This window comes from Orbicella franksi, chromosome 13 (assembly GCF_964199315.1).
Source record: "Orbicella franksi chromosome 13, jaOrbFran1.1, whole genome shotgun sequence".
Taxonomy (NCBI): Eukaryota; Metazoa; Cnidaria; class Anthozoa; order Scleractinia; family Merulinidae; genus Orbicella; species Orbicella franksi.
This window is the reverse complement of record NC_138157.1, coordinates 6,884,901-6,905,708: the sequence shown is the minus strand read 5'-3', so window position 1 is coordinate 6,905,708 and position 20,808 is coordinate 6,884,901. Positions and strand designations below refer to the sequence as shown.

The 20,808-nt window shown below is 37.6% G+C and overlaps 2 protein-coding genes across 3 annotated transcripts in view; one reads left to right on the top strand and one right to left on the bottom strand.

Annotated features, from left to right (window-relative positions):
- Positions 1-20,808, bottom strand: part of LOC145465787 (short-chain collagen C4-like) — a 32,138-nt gene that overhangs the window by 2,294 nt on the left and 9,036 nt on the right. The window contains exon 2 of one of the 2 annotated variants that reach the window (XM_081449546.1): positions 14,123-14,281. In XM_081449546.1, the coding sequence (XP_081305672.1) occupies positions 14,123-14,226 (104 nt within the window). In that variant the 5' untranslated portion in view covers positions 14,227-14,281. Of the gene's footprint in view, positions 1-14,122; positions 14,526-20,808 lie in introns of those variants that run through there. The other variant, XM_081449544.1, reaches the window with a different exon arrangement.
- LOC145466311 (uncharacterized) lies at positions 14,872-16,660 on the top strand. Its single transcript, XM_081450016.1, has 3 exons — positions 14,872-15,285; positions 15,589-16,497; positions 16,589-16,660. The coding sequence occupies exons 1-3, from the start codon at positions 14,872-14,874 to the stop codon at positions 16,658-16,660; spliced, it is 1,395 nt and encodes a 464-aa protein (XP_081306142.1).

The following is a 20,808-nucleotide window of genomic DNA, read 5'->3' as shown; positions in this document are numbered from 1 at the left end:
TCTCTCATGAAAACAAACTAGTACAATCTACTAAACATAATTCTCTAAATCTTACAGGTAATGCAAAATAATTATTACAACTAAAACAATTTATATCCAAAAAAACTCCCATAAATACGTCAAAAAGTGGCGAAAACTCATTCCTCACACACAGAAAGAAAAAAAATCTAAAAGCCTACACTCAACTGATACAAACTACCCTCAAATGGTTCATTAAACTACGCTCACCTGATAAAAGAGAGATACAAGCCACAATCAGCCGGTAAAAAAATATACAAGCTGCACTCGACTCTTACTAAAAATCTACCTTAAATGACTAAAAGTAATCTAAACTAAGAAAATCTACACTACACTACACGACACGACACGACACGACACGACACGACACGACACGACACGACACCACACCACACCACACCACACCACACCACACCACACCACACCACACCACACCACACCACACCACACCACACCACACCACACCACACCACACCACACCACACCACACCACACCACACCACACCACACCACACCACACCACACCACACCACACTACACTACACTACACTACACTACACTACGCTACAGCTAACCCCAAATTTTTTTTTCGCGAAAACCAATCTAGACTTTATTTGAAGTATTTGGGCGAAGAAATTTTTGAATTTGGTTGAATCCTCGATTTTCTATGCCCTTTCAAAGTCGCGCTTGAAGTGTTTCACGACCGCGTTTTAGGGAGTCTGGGGCGGCGGTACCTGATGACGTCCACCCAGGAACCAAACACAATAGCGCCTCAGTCAACTCTCTGTATTTGCTCGAGAAAATGGAACGCAAAACTAATCGTTCCGATGTATTTTGGGACTAAAACGTCCAAGTTTTGTCTCAGAATCATTTCTTTTTCGTCACTGGAGTCAGAGTTAAGTTTCGATTCGGAAGGCTCCGAAATAAACTTCGATCGAGCACGTTCGACAACTGTGAACTCACTGCTTAGAGCTTTGAGAGCAATTTACAATATTTCAAGCGACGAAGGGGAAGACTTCTTTGCGGACGAGCTGCTTGTATATTAGGAATGGAAAGCTAGATACGAAGTGGAGGAGCAGGCAAACGTAAAGCAGGAAGGAAAACTCAAAGACTGCTTTGGATGGTAATTCCGTCAACTAAACATAAGATTCCCACGCGTGTTTATAGCCCGTTTACATTTGTCCTTGGCGAGAATGTATTTTGTCAAGGTGTAATTGTTCTGTTAAATCCAGTTTGTGTTTTACTTTCAGTTAAATGCTTCATGTTAATAAGAGCGACGTACGTGTTGCAGTTTTCGAGACTTGATGACCTCCAAAACATTGGCTTCGATCGATTGAAAATCGTATTGTTTGGACCTGTATTTTTGAAGCTGCGGGAAGCAAGGCGGAAGGAAACATTTCATACAATTACCGATTTCACATTGTCACACGTTTTAAGTCGTAACTCCAAATAACCAATGTAAAGTGTTCTCAAAGTTTGCAGTGAAATACGTCGGATAAGCGAAAAGGATGTGTTCCCTAAGCGGTTCGCAGATAATGTTACGCGGTCATATTTTCGACGCTATTGCACAGAATCTTTGTCGCACTGCTGATTTCCAAACCTTCGAAAAACTCTGTGAGTCTAACAATTTTGTTATCATGTAACTCTAAAGGATTAATCTTCGACTTTCATCTAAATCGAAAGAGAAATAAGTGTTGGTTAGCGGCGTACAGTTGCGATCTATTTACATATCAGTATAACGCTTCTTGATCATGATCGGATCACACAACTTTGCCGGTTATGTTATAAATACTGCGGGATTGGAAGATATAGGTTGTCGGTAGTATTTCTGCAAATTGCTGGTTAGCTTTAAGCAGAAAATTTATGAAAGTAGCGTTCGAAAATCTGCGGAACAAATTCCAGTGAGAGTTCTTCAATGGTTCTCACAGATTCAGTTCGCTTGTTTCGGTTCGACAAAATCAACCATCGTTTATTTCTTTATCGCACCATTAGCCGATCATCGTCAGTAAATTGTACAGTATATCTTTCTTTAAATCTGGAATATTGCTGCAACAGCCGATAGCACCTCTGGAAGGCGTTTCTGCGCGCTTTTCGAACGTGTATTGCACCATCCTGAAGGAAATGAGAGGACGTGTGATATCCAACCTTCCTGGGTAGACGTCACAAGAGCCGCTGGACCCATTCTCCTCAAACTCGGTCGTGAAACAAAATGGCGGTGTTTTGGAGCTATTTTCGAGATTTCGTCGGGCCACAGAAAATCGAGGATTTAACGGAATCCAAAATTTTTTCGCAGAACTATTTCAAATAACAAGTAGATTCGCTTTAGCGAAAAAAAATTTTTCGGGTTAGGTGCACTTTAAGGGTACAAACTACCCTCAACTACTAAAAACTACACGCAAAAGCTACAAACTACAGTTATCATATAAAAACTAAGCAATATATTACACTGAAAAAAACAACACCCATCTAAAAACAACTACCATCAACTGTTAAAAACTACTCTCAACTGTCACAAACTAAACTCAACTGATACAAACTACACTCAACTGATACAAACTAAACTAAAATGATGCAAACTACATCCATCTCATGCAAAATACACTCAACTAATACAAACTAGACTCAGCTGATAAAAACTAAATTCAACTGATACAAACTAAACTCAACTGATACAAACTACATTCAACTGATACAAACTCCACTCATCTGATACAAACTCCACTCATCTGATACAAACTACACTCAGCTGATACAAACCTCACTCACTAAAAAAAAAAATGTTCTCAAGAGATAAAAATTCCCCTTACTGATACAAACTACTCTCAAATAATACAAACTACCCTTAATGATACAAACAATGCTCAACTGCTAAAAACTACACTGAACTAATTCAAACTATTCTAAAAGAGTAAAAATTCCACTCAACTGATAGAAACTACACTCAACTAAAAGAAACTACACTCAACTAACACAACCTACACTACACTGATGCAAACTACATTCAACTGATACAAACTACACTTAAGTGATACAAACTACACTCAACTGATACAAACTACACTCAAAAAGACAAACTACACTCAACTGATACAAACTACACTCAACTTATAAAAACTACACTCAGCTGATACAAACTACACTTCACAGATACAAACTACACACAACCAATACAAACTACACTCAGCTGATACAAACTACACTCAGCTGATACAAACTAAACTCAACTGACACAAACTACACTCAACTGATAGAAACTACACTCAAATGATAAAAACTACACTCAACTGATACAAACTACACTCAACTAATAAAAACTATACTCAACTGATACAAACTACACTCAACTGATACAAACTACACTAAACTGATACAAACTAAACTCAACTGATACAAACTACACTCAACTGATAAAAACTATACTCAACTGATACAAACTACACTCAACTGATAAAAACTATACTCAATTGATACAAACTACACTCAACTGATACAAACTACACTCAACTGATACAAACTACACTCAACTGATAAAAATTACACTTAACTGATACAAACTAGACTCAACTGATACAAACTACACTCAACTGATAAAAACTATACTCAACTGATACAAACTATACTCAACCGATACAAACTACACTCAGCTGATAAAAACTAAACTCAACTGACACAAACTACATTCAACTGCTACAAACTACACTCTGCTGATAAAAACCAAACTCAAAGGATACAAACTACACTCAGCTCATACAAACTGCACTCAACTGATAAAAACTACTCTCAACTGATACAAACTACACTCAATTGTTACAAACTACACTTAACTGGTACAAACTACACTTAACTGATAAAAACTACACTTAACTGATAAAAACTACACTTAACTGATACAAACTACACTCACCTGATACAAACTACACTCGACTAATACAAACTGCACTCAGCTGATAAAAACTCAACTCAACTGATACAAACTACATTCAACTGCTACAAACTACACTCTGCTGATACAAACCAAACTCAAAGGATACAAACTACACTCAGCTCATACAAACTACACTCAACTGATACAAACTACACTCAACTGATAAAAATTACACTTAACTGATACAAAATAGACTCAAGTGATAAAAACTATACTCAACTGATACAAACTATACTCAACCGATACAAACTACACTCTGCTGATAAAAACCAAACTCAAAGGATACAAACTACACTCAGCTCATACAAACTGCACTCAACTGATAAAAACTACTCTCAACTGATACAAACTACACTCAATTGTTACAAACTACACTTAACTGGTACAAACTACACTTAACTGATAAAAACTACACTTAACTGATAAAAACTACACTTAACTGATACAAACTACACTCACCTGATACAAACTACACTCGACTAATACAAACTGCACTCAGCTGATAAAAACTCAACTCAACTGATACAAACTACATTCAACTGCTACAAACTACACTCTGCTGATACAAACCAAACTCAAAGGATACAAACTACACTCAGCTCATACAAACTGCACCCAACTGATACAAACTACTCTCAACTTATACAAACTACACTCAACTGTTACAAACTACACTTAACTAATACAAACTACACTCAGCTGATACAAACTACACTCAGCTGATACAAACTACACTTAACTGATACAAACTACACTACACTGATACAAACTACACTCCACTGATACAAACTACATTCAACTGATACAAATTCAATTGATACAAACCACACTCAACTGATACAAACTACACTCAGCTGATACAAACTACACTCAACTGATACAAACTACACTCAACTGATCCAAACTACACTCAACTGATACAAACTACACTCAACTGATACAAACTACACTCAACTGATACAAACTACACTCAACTGATACAAATTACACTCAATTGATACAAACTACACTCAACTGATACAAACTAAACTCAACTGATACAAACTAGACTCAAGTGATACAAACTATACTCAACTGATACAATCTACAGTCAACTGATAAAAACAATACTCAATTGAAACAAACTACTATCAACTGATACAAACTACACTCAACTGATACAAACTACACTCAAAAGATACAAACTATACTCAACTGATACAAACTACACTCAACTTATATAAACTACACTCAGTTGATCCAAACTACACTTCACTGATACAAACTACACTCAACTGATACAAACTACACTCACCTGATACAAACTACACTCAGCTGATACAAAAAAACACTCAACTGATACAAACTACACTCAACTGATACAAACTACACTCAACTGATAAAAACTATACTCAATTGATACAAACTACACTCAACTGATACAAACTACACTCAACTGATACAAACTACACTCAACTGATAAAAATTACACTTAACTGATACAAACTAGACTCAAGTGATAAAAACTATACTCAACTGATACAAACTATACTCAACCAATACAAACTACACTCAGCTGATAAAAACTAATCCAACTGATAAAAACTACACTCAACTAATAAAAACTATACTCAACTGATACAAACTACACTCAACTGATACAAACTAAACTCAACTGCTACAAACTACACTCTGCTGATAAAAACCAAACTCAAAGGATACAAACTACACTCAGCTCATACAAACTGCACTCAACTGATACAAACTACTCTCAACTGATACAAACTACACTCAACTGTTACAAACTACACTTAACTGGTACAAACTACACTTAACTGATACAAACTACACTCAACTGATACAAACTACACTTAACTGATACAAACTACACTTAACTGATAAAAACTATACTCAACTGATACAAACTACACTCAACTGATACAAACTACACTCAGCTGATAAAATCTCAACTCAACTGATACAAACTACATTCAACTGCTACAAACTACACTCTGCTGATACAAACCAAACTCAAAGGATACAAACTACACTCAGCTCATACAAACTGCACTCAACTGATACAAACTACTCTCAACTTATACAAACTACACTCAACTGTTACAAACTACACTTAACTGATACAAACTACACTCAGCGGATACAAACTACACTCAGCTGATACAAAAAACACTCAACTGATACAAACTACACTCAACTGATACAAACTACACTCAACTGATAAAAACTATACTCAATTGATACAAACTACACTCAACTGATACAAACTACACTCAACTGATACAAACTACACTCAACTGATAAAAATTACACTTAACTGATACAAACTAGACTCAAGTGATAAAAACTATACTCAACTGATACAAACTATACTCAACCGATACAAACTACACTCAGCTGATAAAAACTAATCCAACTGATAAAAACTACACTCAACTAATAAAAACTATACTCAACTGATACAAACTACACTCAACTGATACAAACTAAACTCAACTGCTACAAACTACACTCTGCTGATAAAAACCAAACTCAAAGGATACAAACTACACTCAGCTCATACAAACTGCACTCAACTGATACAAACTACTCTCAACTGATACAAACTACACTCAACTGTTACAAACTACACTTAACTGGTACAAACTACACTTAACTGATACAAACTACACTCAACTGATACAAACTACACTTAACTGATACAAACTACACTTAACTGATAAAAACTATACTCAACTGATACAAACTACACTCAACTGATACAAACTACACTCAGCTGATAAAATCTCAACTCAACTGATACAAACTACATTCAACTGCTACAAACTACACTCTGCTGATACAAACCAAACTCAAAGGATACAAACTACACTCAGCTCATACAAACTGCACTCAACTGATACAAACTACTCTCAACTTATACAAACTACACTCAACTGTTACAAACTACACTTAACTGATACAAACTACACTCAGCGGATACAAACTACACTCAGCTGATACAAAAAACACTCAACTGATACAAACTACACTCAACTGATACAAACTACACTCAAATGATAAAAACTACACACAACTGATAAACACTACACTCAACTAACAAAAACTTTACTCAACTGATACAAACTACACTCAACTGATAGAAACTACACTCAAATGATAAAAACTAATCCAACTGATTAAAACTACACTCAACCAATAAAAACTATACTCAACTGATACAAACTACACTCAACTGATACAAACTACACTCCGCTGATAAAAAATCAACTCAACTGATACAAACTACTTTCAACTGCTACAAACTACACTCTGCTGATACAAACCAAACTCACAAGATACAAACTACACTCAGCTTATACAAACTGCACTCAACTGATAAAAACTACTCTCAACTTATACAAACTACACTCAACTGTTACAAACTACACTTAACTGATACAAACTACACTCAGCTGATACAAACTACACTCAGCTGATACAAACTACACTCAGCTGATACAAAAAACACTCAACTGATACAAACTACACTCAACTGATTCAAATTACACTGAAATGATAAAAAGTACACACAACTGATAAACACTACACTCAACTAACAAAAACTATACTCAACTGATACAAACTACACTGAACTGATACAACCTACACTCAACTAATAGAAACTACACTCAAATGATAAAAACTGATCCAACTGATAAAAACTACACTCAACTAATAAAAACTATACTCAACTGATACAAACTACACTCAACTGATACAAACTACACTCAACTGATACAAACTACACTCAACTGATACAAACTAAACTCAAAGGATACAAACTACACTCAGCTCATACAAACTGCACTCAACTGATAGACTACTCTCAGCTGATACAAACTACACTCAACTGTCACAAACTACACTTAACTGGTACAAACTACACTTAACTGATAAAAACTAATCCAACTGAAAAAAACTACACTCAACCAATAAAAACTATACTCAACTGATACAAACTACACTCAACTGATACAAACTACACTCAGCTGATACAAACTCAACTCAACTGATACAAACTACATTCAACTGCTACAAACTGCACTCTGCTGATACAAACCAAACTCAAAGGATACAAACTACACTCAGCTCATACAAACTGCACTCAACTGATACAAACTACTCTCAACTTATACAAACTACACTCAACTGTTACAAACTACACTTAACTGATACAAACTACACTCACCTGATACAAACTACACTCAGCTGATACAAAAAATACTCAACTGATACAAACTACACTCAACTGATACAAACTACACTCAAATGATAAAAACTACACACAACTGATAAAAACTACACTCAACTAACAAAAACTATACTCAACTGATACAAACTACACTCAACTGATACAAACTACACTTAACTGATACAAACTACACTCCACTGATACAAACTACACTCAACTAATACAAACTACACTCAACTGATACTAACTACACTCAACTGATACAAACTACACTTAAGTGATACAAACTACACTCAACTGATACAAACTAAACTCAACTGATAAAAACTATACTCAACTGATACAAACTACACTCAACTGATAAAACTATACTCAACTGATACAAACTACACTCAACTGATACAAACTACACTCAACTGATACTAACTACACTCAACTGATACAAACTACACTTAAGTGATACAAACTACACTCAACTGATACAAACTAAACTCAACTGATAAAAACTATACTCAACTGATACAAACTACACTTAACTGATAAAAACTATACTCAACTGATACAAACTACACTCAATTGATACAAACTACACTCAACTGATACTAACTACACTCAACTGATACAAACTACACTTAAGTGATACAAACTACACTCAACTGATACAAACTAAACTCAACTGATAAAAACTATACTCAACTGATACAAACTACACTCAACTGATAAAAACTATACTCAATTGATACAAACTACTATCAACTGATACAAACTACACTCAACGGATACAAACTTCACTCAACTGATAAAAATTACACTTAACTGATACAAACTAGACACAAGTGATAAAAACTATACTCAACTGATACAAACTACACTCAACCGATACAAAATACACTCAGCTGATAAAAACTAAACCCAACTGACACAAACTACATTCAACTGCTACAAACTACACTATGCTGATACAAACCAAACTCAAAGGATACTAACTACACTCAGCTCATACAAACTGCACTCAACTGATACAAACTACTCTCAACTTATACAAACTACACTCAACAGTTACAAACTACACTTAACTGATACAAACTACACTCAACTGATCCAAACTACACTCAACTGATACAAACTACACTCAACTGATCCAAACTACACTCAACTGATACAAACTACACTCAACTGATACAAACTACACTCAACTGATACAAACTACACTCAACTGATACAAACTACACTCAAATGATAAAAACTACACACAACTGATAAAAACTACACTCAACTAACAAAAACTATACTCAACTGATACAAACTACACTCAACTGATACAAACTACACTTAACTGATACAAACTACACTCCACTGATACAAACTACACTCAACTAATACAAACTACACTCAACTGATACTAACTACACTCAACTGATACAAACTACACTTAAGTGATACAAACTACACTCAACTGATACAAACTAAACTCAACTGATAAAAACTATACTCAACTGATACAAACTACACTCAACTGATAAAAACTATACTCAACTGATACAAACTACACTCAACTGATACAAACTACACTCAACTGATACTAACTACACTCAACTGATACAAACTACACTTAAGTGATACAAACTACACTCAACTGATACAAACTAAACTCAACTGATAAAAACTATACTCAACTGATACAAACTACACTCAACTGATAAAAACTATACTCAACTGATACAAACTACACTCAACTGATACAAACTACACTCAACTGATACTAACTACACTCAACTGATACAAACTACACTTAAGTGATACAAACTACACTCAACTGATACAAACTAAACTCAACTGATAAAAACTATACTCAACTGATACAAACTACACTCAACTGATAAAAACTATACTCAATTGATACAAACTACTATCAACTGATACAAACTACACTCAACTGATAAAAATTACACTTAACTGATACAAACTAGACTCAAGTGATAAAAACTATACTCAACTGATACAAACTATACTCAACCGATACAAACTACACTCTGCTGATAAAAACCAAACTCAAAGGATACAAACTACACTCAGCTCATACAAACTGCACTCAACTGATAAAAACTACTCTCAACTGATACAAACTACACTCAATTGTTACAAACTACACTTAACTGGTACAAACTACACTTAACTGATAAAAACTACACTTAACTGATAAAAACTACACTTAACTGATACAAACTACACTCACCTGATACAAACTACACTCGACTAATACAAACTGCACTCAGCTGATAAAAACTCAACTCAACTGATACAAACTACATTCAACTGCTACAAACTACACTCTGCTGATACAAACCAAACTCAAAGGATACAAACTACACTCAGCTCATACAAACTGCACTCAACTGATACAAACTACTCTCAACTTATACAAACTACACTCAACTGTTACAAACTACACTTAACTAATACAAACTACACTCAACTGATACAAACTACACTCAGCTGATACAAACTACACTTAACTGATACAAACTACACTACACTGATACAAACTACACTCAACTGATACAAACTACATTCAACTGATACAAATTCAATTGATACAAACCACACTCAACTGATACAAACTACACTCAGCTGATACAAACTACACTCAACTGATACAAACTACACTCAACTGATCCAAACTACACTCAACTGATACAAACTACACTCAACTGATACAAACTACACTCAACTGATACAAACTACACTCAACTGATACAAATTACACTCAATTGATACAAACTACACTCAACTGATACAAACTAAACTCAAGTGATACAAACTAGACTCAAGTGATACAAACTATACTCAACTGATACAATCTACAGTCAACTGATAAAAACAATACTCAATTGAAACAAACTACTATCAACTGATACAAACTACACTCAACTGATACAAACTACACTCAAAAGATACAAACTATACTCAACTGATACAAACTACACTCAACTTATATAAACTACACTCAGTTGATACAAACTACACTTCACTGATACAAACTACACTCAACTGATACAAACTACACTCACCTGATACAAACTACACTCAGCTGATACAAAAAAACACTCAACTGATACAAACTACACTCAACTGATAAAAACTATACTCAATTGATACAAACTACACTCAACTGATACAAACTACACTCAACTGATACAAACTACACTCAACTGATAAAAATTACACTTAACTGATACAAACTAGACTCAAGTGATAAAAACTATACTCAACTGATACAAACTATACTCAACCGATACAAACTACACTCAGCTGATAAAAACTAATCCAACTGATAAAAACTACACTCAACTAATAAAAAATATACTCAACTGATACAAACTACACTCAACTGATACAAACTAAACTCAACTGCTACAAACTACACTCTGCTGATAAAAACCAAACTCAAAGGATACAAACTACACTCAGCTCATACAAACTGCACTCAACTGATACAAACTACTCTCAACTGATACAAACTACACTCAACTGTTACAAACTACACTTAACTGGTACAAACTACACTTAACTGATACAAACTACATTCAACTGATACAAACTACACTTAACTGATACAAACTACACTTAACTGATAAAAACTATACTCAACTGATACAAACTACACTCAACTGATACAAACTACACTCAGCTGATAAAATCTCAACTCAACTGATACAAACTACATTCAACTGCTACAAACTACACTCTGCTGATACAAACCAAACTCAAAGGATACAAACTACACTCAGCTCATACAAACTGCACTCAACTGATACAAACTACTCTCAACTTATACAAACTACACTCAACTGTTACAAACTACACTTAACTGATACAAACTACACTCAGCGGATACAAACTACACTCAGCTGATACAAAAAACACTCAACTGATACAAACTACACTCAACTGATACAAACTACACTCAACTGATAAAAACTATACTCAATTGATACAAACTACTATCAACTGATACAAACTACACTCAACTGATACAAACTACACTCAACTGATAAAAATTACACTTAACTGATACAAACTAGACTCAAGTGATAAAAACTATACTCAACTGATACAAACTATACTCAACCGATACAAACTACACTCAGCTGATAAAAACTAATCCAACTGATAAAAACTACACTCAACTAATAAAAACTATACTCAACTGATACAAACTACACTCAACTGATACAAACTAAACTCAACTGCTACAAACTACACTCTGCTGATAAAAACCAAACTCAAAGGATACAAACTACACTCAGCTCATACAAACTGCACTCAACTGATACAAACTACTCTCAACTGATACAAACTACACTCAACTGTTACAAACTACACTTAACTGGTACAAACTACACTTAACTGATACAAACTACACTCAACTGATACAAACTACACTTAACTGATACAAACTACACTTAACTGATAAAAACTATACTCAACTGATACAAACTACACTCAGCTGATAAAATCTCAACTCAACTGATACAAACTACATTCAACTGCTACAAACTACACTCTGCTGATACAAACCAAACTCAAAGGATACAAACTACACTCAGCTCATACAAACTGCACTCAACTGATACAAACTACTCTCAACTTATACAAACTACACTCAACTGTTACAAACTACACTTAACTGATACAAACTACACTCAGCGGATACAAACTACACTCAGCTGATACAAAAAACACTCAACTGATACAAACTACACTCAACTGATACAAACTACACTCAACTGATAAAAACTATACTCAATTGATACAAACTACTATCAACTGATACAAACTACACTCAACTGATAAAAACTACACTCAACTGATACAAACTACACTCAACTGATACAAACTACACTCAACTGATACAAACTACTCTCAACATATACAACCCACAGTGAACTGATACAAACTACACTCAACTGATATAAACTACACTCAACTGATACAAACTACACTCAACTGATACAAACTACACTCAACTGATGCAAACTACACTCAACTGATACAAACTACACTCAACTGATACAAACTACACTCAACTGATACAAACTACACTCAACTGATACAAACTACACTCAACTGATATAAACTACACCCAACTGTTAGAAACTACAGTTAAATGATACAAACTACACTCAACTGATACCAACTACACTTAACTGATACAAACTACACTCAACTGATACAAACTACACTCAACTGATACAAACTACACTTAACTGATACAAACTACACCCAACTGTTAGAAACTACAGTTAAATGATACAAACTACACTCAACCTATACAAACTACACTCGACTGATTCAAACTACACTTAACTGTTACAAACTACATGTAACTGATACACACTACACTTAATGGATACAAACTAAACTCAACTGATAGAAACTACACCAAACTGTTACAAAACTACATTTAAATGATAGACAGAAGTAATAATTTTCGCATTTTTTTGTGAAGCCTTCTTTCTAATTTTTGTGATTATTTTTTTTTATTTAGATATATTTTGATAGACAAAGATTAATAGTTATCTGCTGTTGTAGATTAACGTAACTGTTTTCACACTTTCTAAAAAACTGGTAGATGGCGAAAATTCAATTCCTGTTATTCTTTAGATTTTTGTCTTCAGAATTTATTAATGCGTTTATCAGCCTTGACACCAAGTTCTGAAAAACTTAAATCAGTTGTTATGATTTATCACCACGTTGCTGTTTAAGAATGTTAAAAATTAAATTTTTAAACCGTTCAATTTCTGCGATCGATTTATTTCCTTTTGAAGGGACTTATCTGTAGGGCTAGAGAAGAATGTATACATGTAGCAATTATTTTTTTATGTGTGCCGCGTCAATTTTTTTTTCAATTTATCCTTTGAAAACCATAAAACTGATATACTTACTTTTTCTCCAGGTCTTGCAGTCGTTGTAGAATATCCTCCGTCGAATTTTTTTTAATGGCTCTCCGTTCTCGTAGTGGCTGGCTGCGTTTTTCAGCAACCTGCATACCACCGATGGAGTTTTGATCTTTTCCTCGACGAGTTTCTTCCAAGGCAGAAATGCTGTGAAAGGTAAAGGACATCACGAGCAAAACCGCGAAAAGTACGCCGCCAAGAGATGAGCGGGAATATTTCATCGCTAAAACTGATCTTTCGTAACCTTTGCTTAAAAAATGCACCGACTTTCCGTTGTCTTCACCTCAACAAAGCTGAAGTCAAGAAATCAATACCTTTGATGCGATGGGTAATTAGGTAAGAACAATACAATAGGTGATCGGCGAGAAATTTTTCCCGTTCGCTATTACATGCCAATCACAATGAAAAACATATTAGTATTCAGATAAATTTATAAATATTGTGTTGTTTGTACTACATCATTCATAGAATTTCTTTTTTGGTTACAAAATTAATAAGCGCAGCTATGTCTCTAGTGTAGTGTTTCTGTTGTGACGTGCCAGTCACATGATCACTGGTCTATTATGGGATGCGGTTAACCGAAGCATGTGGTCGGAGAAATGAGAGCAGAAATAAATCTTGTTGTTGTTATTGTATAAGCTCTTTTGGTCTACTTGCGCCCGAACCACCACATTTGGCGACGAGGAAAACCGGATAAAAAGTGGATAACGAGTTTAAACAGTGGAAAACTCGCACAGATGGCCGTATCCTTGAGCGGACTGCCAGGTTTACAAACATTCAACGCTGTGGGCGAGCCAGCTACACTCGCACAACGATGGCTAACTTGGAAAGACGAATTCGAATTGTACGTGACTGCCTCGGGAATCAGCGACCCAACACAGAAGAAGGCGCTTCTACTTCACCTCGCCGGGCCCCAAGTCAGAGACGTTTTTAATAACTCAATTCCTGCCGACAAACGAGGCGAAGCGAAGGATTACAAGAAAGCTATGGACAGCCTATCCGAACATTTCAAACCGAGAAAAAACGCGCCGATGGCAAGACAGGCGTTTCTCGCAGCTCAACCAACCACTGGAGAAACCATTAACAATTTCATCACACGCCTGCAGAAATTAGCCGAACATTGTGAATACGAAGGTGAAAGGGACAACCAGGTGAGAGATCGTGCGATTTCTTTCATTCAAGACAAAAACCTCAAGGCCAAGTTGTATCGCGAAGAAACATTAACATTGAGCAAACTATTGGAAATCGTTAGTCAATACCATGACAAAGAAGCCCTCGTTCTTATCCGTGATGGCCGAGTGAATAACATATCTCCAGACGCCAAACAAGGGGGAAAATGTTGACGGTGCGATAAAGCGGGACACTTCGCGAAGGAATGTCTTCGTTCGCGTGACCACAAATGCGGGAAATGCGGCAACGTGGGTCATTTCGAAGTGTGCTGTCTCTCCAAACAGAGTAAAGGGCGAGATTCTAGTCGCAGTTCGAGTCGTGGTCGTGGAAACGAATACCGTGGAAACTCTGGAAGAAAGCAAAGCCGTGGACGAAGAGGAGGAAGTTCACAGGGCCAACGTGATGTACGTCAAGTAACCGAAGACGTGACTACTGGAAACTCCGCAAGGAAGGATGATTTCTACGTGTTCTACACTGGGGAGACAGATGACGGGAACACTCTGAAGCTGGAGATTGCAGATAAGACTATGAACGTTATTATAGACTCTGGTGCTAGTTGTAATTTAATGTTCGAAGAAGTATTTAACCTTGTAACGGGGGGTAATGTTAAATTGTTGGAGTGCAACAAAAGAGTTTTTGCTTATGCATCTGAAGAGCCACTCCAAATCAAAGGAAAATGTAATCTTGATGTACGTGTGCCACAAACCCAAAAGTCCCTGAATGTTGAGTTTTATGTTATGCTTGGCAAAGCTGCGACGCTATTAGGCCGCGATGCATCTGAGTTGCTTGGTGTTTTAAGGGTTGGTATCCCTGTTAACAGCTGTGATGTTGAATCTGATGGTGCTAGTAACAATCCAAAACAAGCAGATAGAAAGGCCTCCCTAAGGGCAAAGTTTCCCAAAGTTTTCCAGGGCCTGGGGAAGCTCAAAGGGTACCAGCTCAAGTTACACATTGATGAAAAAGTACAACCAGTTGCTCAACCCCCACGCAGAATTCCTTTTAGTAGACGAGAAAAAGTCACGGAGAAATTGGAAGAGTTACTGAAGCTTGATGTTATCGAAAAAGTAGAGGGACCTACCAGCTGGGTCAACCCCTTAGTAGTGGTCGAGAAGCCTAACGGTGACATTAGAATCTGTCTAGACATGAGACAAGCGAACCAAGCCATTGTGCGGGAGAAACACCCAGTCCCCAGCGTAGAGGAAACACTCCAAGAAGTCTCGAATGCCAAAGTTCTCTCTAAATTAGATTTAAATATGGCTTTTCACCAAATCGAGTTACACCCAGACTCAAGGGACATTACAACCTTTGCTGCGCCTAATGGCCTTTACAGATACAAGCGCCTGCTTTTTGGTGTAAACATGGCCACGGAAAAATTCCAGCAAATTGTTTGGCAGATCATCCAAGACTGCCCAGGGGCATACAACCTGCACGATGACCTACGAGTTGTTGGCACAAATGATGAAGAGCATGACGAAAACTTAGAGAGGGTCATGCGCAAGCTTGAAGAAAGTGGGCTTACGCTTAACTATGATAAATGTGAAATTGGTGTTGGCAGCATGATCTACATGGGTGATGTACTCTCTGGGGAAGGGCTGAAAGTGTCTAGTCAACGTGTGAAAGCTATTGTTGAGGCACCAGCACCCCAAAACCCATCAGAAGTAAGAAGTTTTCTTGGCTCCGTGCAGTTCTGTTCAAAGTTCATCCCCAACTTTGCATCAATATCGAGTCCATTGTGGGACCTCACCGCAAAAGACAACAAGTGGAAGTGGGGAGTAAAGGAAGCAAAGTCATTCCAAGAGATAAAAGACCGGCTGACTCGTGCACCAGTGATGGCATATTTCAGACAGGGTGCAGAAACTCGTCTGACAACCGATGCATCACCAGTGGGAGTTGGGGCGATTCTGGAACAGAAGCAAAAAGATGGAAGCTACAGGCCAATATATTATGCCAGCAGAAAGCTGAGTAAGATTGAAATGAGGTACTCCCAATTTGAAAGAGAAGCTCTGGCTGTAAGGTGGGCTTGTGAAAAGTTCTACTTGTACCTCTATGGCATTAGCTTTGAAGTCTGCACTGATCACAAGCCTCTTCTCATCGTACTCGGAGCAAAGTCAAAGCCCCCATCAGCACGAATAGAAAGATGGCTTCTCTACTTACAGCAGTTCCAATACAAGTTGACACATATACGGGGCAAGGACAATGCTGCAGACGTCCTGAGCCGCCTACCGGTGGGTACTACCCATGATCACGAAACTCAAGCTACAGAAGAGTTTGCGTACAGCGTAGTAAGTGAGGCTGTACCAGCTGCGTTGGTGCCAAAGGAAGTTGAAATCGCTTCTGAAAAAGACCCAACGCTAAAGATGTTACGGCAGGCTGTAATGACAGATGATTGGAGCCAGTTACAAGGCACAATTTACAAAGCAGTTAAAGATGAACTGTGGGTGATAGGACAGGTGGTGATGAGAGGAAGCCGCATCCTCATTCCAGAGAGCCTTCAAAAGCGCACCATAATGTTGGCTCACGAAGGACACCAAGGTATGGTCCGAACTAAAGCCAGGTTGCGAGAGAAAGTATGGTGGCCACGAATGGACAAGCAAGTAGAGCAAGCAATACGAACATGTCACCCCTGCCAGCTTGTCGGACCCCGATCCAAACCAGAGCCGGTGAGATCAACCAGACTACCAGACTCCCCGTGGCAAGAAATCTCAGTTGACCTTCTCGAGATTACAAGTGGAGATCACCTCCTGGTAGTTGTAGACTACTATTCTCGCTGGATCGAAGCTGTCCTTCTCAAGAAAACAGATGCACAAAATGTAATCAAGTCCATGGAGGCTATTTTTAGAACACATGGTCTACCAGAGACTGTCCGTAGTGATAACGGACCTCCATTTGCATCCAAGGAATTCGAGGGATTCCTAGAGTATCTAGCAATTGAACACAAAAAGGGCGTGCCCTATTGGCCCCAAAGCAATGGAGAGGTGGAGCGTTGCAATGAGACCTTACTGAAAATCGTGAGAATCGCGCGCCTAGAGGGTAAAGATTGGCGAAAAGCACTCGCAGACTTTCTATTCCAGTACAGAGTTACCCCTCATACTGTTACTGGGATATCACCAGCAGAACTACTGATGGGGAGGAAGCTACGTGACAAACTTCCAAAAGTCCAAATCCCCAAGGATCGAGCCACTGAAGCACAGTGGCAGCTGCTCTTAAAAGAGAGGGATGCTCATGCTAAACTTAGACAGAAGGAGTATGCAGACAGAACACGCGCTGCCAAATTCAGCGACATTGAAGAGGGTGATCAAGTCCTACTGAAACAGGCTCGAGAGAACAAACTCTCACCCAACTATGAACCTGAGCCATACAAGGTCGTTCACAAAGATGGAAATGCCGTCATACTGGAAGATACCAATGGGAACAATAAAATGCGAAACATAGCCCACATGAAGAAATTTGTTGCACCTGAAACCACTGAAAAGGAAGACCAGGTACAGCCAGCACAACTACGCCAAGAGCCAGACCAGGTGGAACAAACGCATCCAATGACAATTGCAAGCCAGCCAGCAGAGGTGCAAGAGACTCCACCCAACCCTTTGCCGGGCGATTCAGTTGTTTTGCGACCTGCGCGCTCTAGACAACCACCCGCCTATTTAAAAGACTACGTATGCACTTAGTTTTAGAATGTGCAAGAGACATAAAGAGAGAGACTGTTTGTTTTAAGGACTATTAATTAGATTTGTAATACTGTTCATTTAGTTTTCTCTAGTGCTGACATTTGTAATAACTTAGGGGGAGATGTAGTGTTTCTGTTGTGACGTGCCAGTCACATGATCACTGGTCTATTATGGGATGCGGTTAACCGAAGCATGTGGTCGGAGAAATGAGAGCAGAAATAAATCTTGTTGTTGTTATTGTATAAGCTCTTTTGGTCTACTTGCGCCCGAACCACCACATCTAGATCGTTCCACTACTAGGAACTATAATACTGAACTAATCGAGTCCTGTGAGTCCAGAGCATTAATAGTGTCACATTTGAACTAGAATTTGCCTTTCTGGAAGAGACAAATATATAGCCACGCTCCTGTCCAACTGGCTATTTTAACCTCAATTGTAAACATCAGTTGACTTACAATAACACGTCACATTGGTCACTTATGGTTGGTGAAATGGTGCAAAATTCACAAAGTTTATATTCATTCACATTCAATGCTATTATTATTGTTCACGAATATATTTATTCACATTCAACAACTAAGTTTTTATTCAAGAAATATATTTATTCACATTTAACGACATATTTCTTATTCACAAATATACTCACTCACATTTACAAGTTGTATATCCATTCACATTCAACGGTTTATATTCGTTCACATTCACGACCGAAATATTGGTTCAACACGGTGCAATATTCATGCAACATTTTCTGCGCACCCTCTTTGCGCATCATTAGCTCCCAGCTCCCAGCGAGCCCTCCCATTTTCCTTCGGTCAGCGGATGACAGCTGAACACGTGACCTTTCTTCTTGTGGCAAAATGGCGTCTCAGCCGAATGGTCGTCCGGAAGATGAATTGGAGAGTACTATAAGGCGTTGTGTTCGTGAAGAAACGAGATCTTTCAGAGGTGGAACAAAAAGTCTTATGGATCGGACACGACATCTAATTCAAGAAGCTTCGACTTCTGTGGCTCGCGAGATCGAAACGAATATGAATGTGGCTGGAGTAAACAGCGTACCGAATGGCGGGAAACGAAAAGTGCCTGGCCATCCATTTCGACCGTCTGTGTTCGGTTCAAGCAAACGAAAAAAAGGCGTAAAGGAGCAACCCTCCATACCGAAAAGTGTTCATCTGATTGACTGTCTTGAAAAAGAAAGCGACGACGAGGATACGGATGAGGAAAGAGATTCATTTTCTTGTAGTGAGCGACATATTGTTATTAAAGGAGAGTTTGACCTTACACCAGGCCACTCTGAAGATGAAATACCCAATGAACTAATGGAAGTCTTCAAGTCTAAAATTCCAACAATAAGAAAAACAGATTTTGATTTTGTGAAACGCGAAAAGAATGTTGTTACCTTGCCAGTGGTCAAGACGGGACACAAGTGGGACTTTGCTCACGTGAAGAATCTGTGCGGACAGGGTCGTCTATATGTGAAACTTAATGTTTCCAAAGATGAATTACTTAATAGAGGAAACTCTGACGATGAACTGTCCAAACCAGCGTTCTTCCATACAGAGAGAGCCCTTGTTATTGAAGAAAATGCCGCCTCTGTTGAAAGTGACCAGAACTCAGTACCACAGCAGACCAGGCAGTGTGGAAGATACATGTATGGAAGACATCAAATCTCTAGTACAGCATCATCTGGTTTCATAAGTAGACCAGGGCCATCACATGCAGAGCCTCTCTTGCATTCTAACAATGCTTCTCCAGGGCCATCAAGTTCATGGCAGTTCCAGTTAGAAGCCTCCCAGATTGAATCTTTAAGGGCAATATTTCCTCACCTTTCTGAA

What these genes read in the sequence shown, in the direction of transcription:
- LOC145466311 (XM_081450016.1), top strand. Translation starts at nt 14,872, where the DNA reads ATGGCCGTATCCTTGAGCGGACTGCCAGGTTTACAAACATTCAACGCT. An exon ending in AAGGTGAAAGGGACAACCAG is followed by an intron (nt 15,286 to 15,588) that starts GTGAGAGATCGT and finishes CTCTCCAAACAG; the next exon opens with AGTAAAGGGCGAGATTCTAG. An exon ending in AGAAACACCCAGTCCCCAGC is followed by an intron (nt 16,498 to 16,588) that starts GTAGAGGAAACA and finishes AGTTACACCCAG; the next exon opens with ACTCAAGGGACATTACAACC.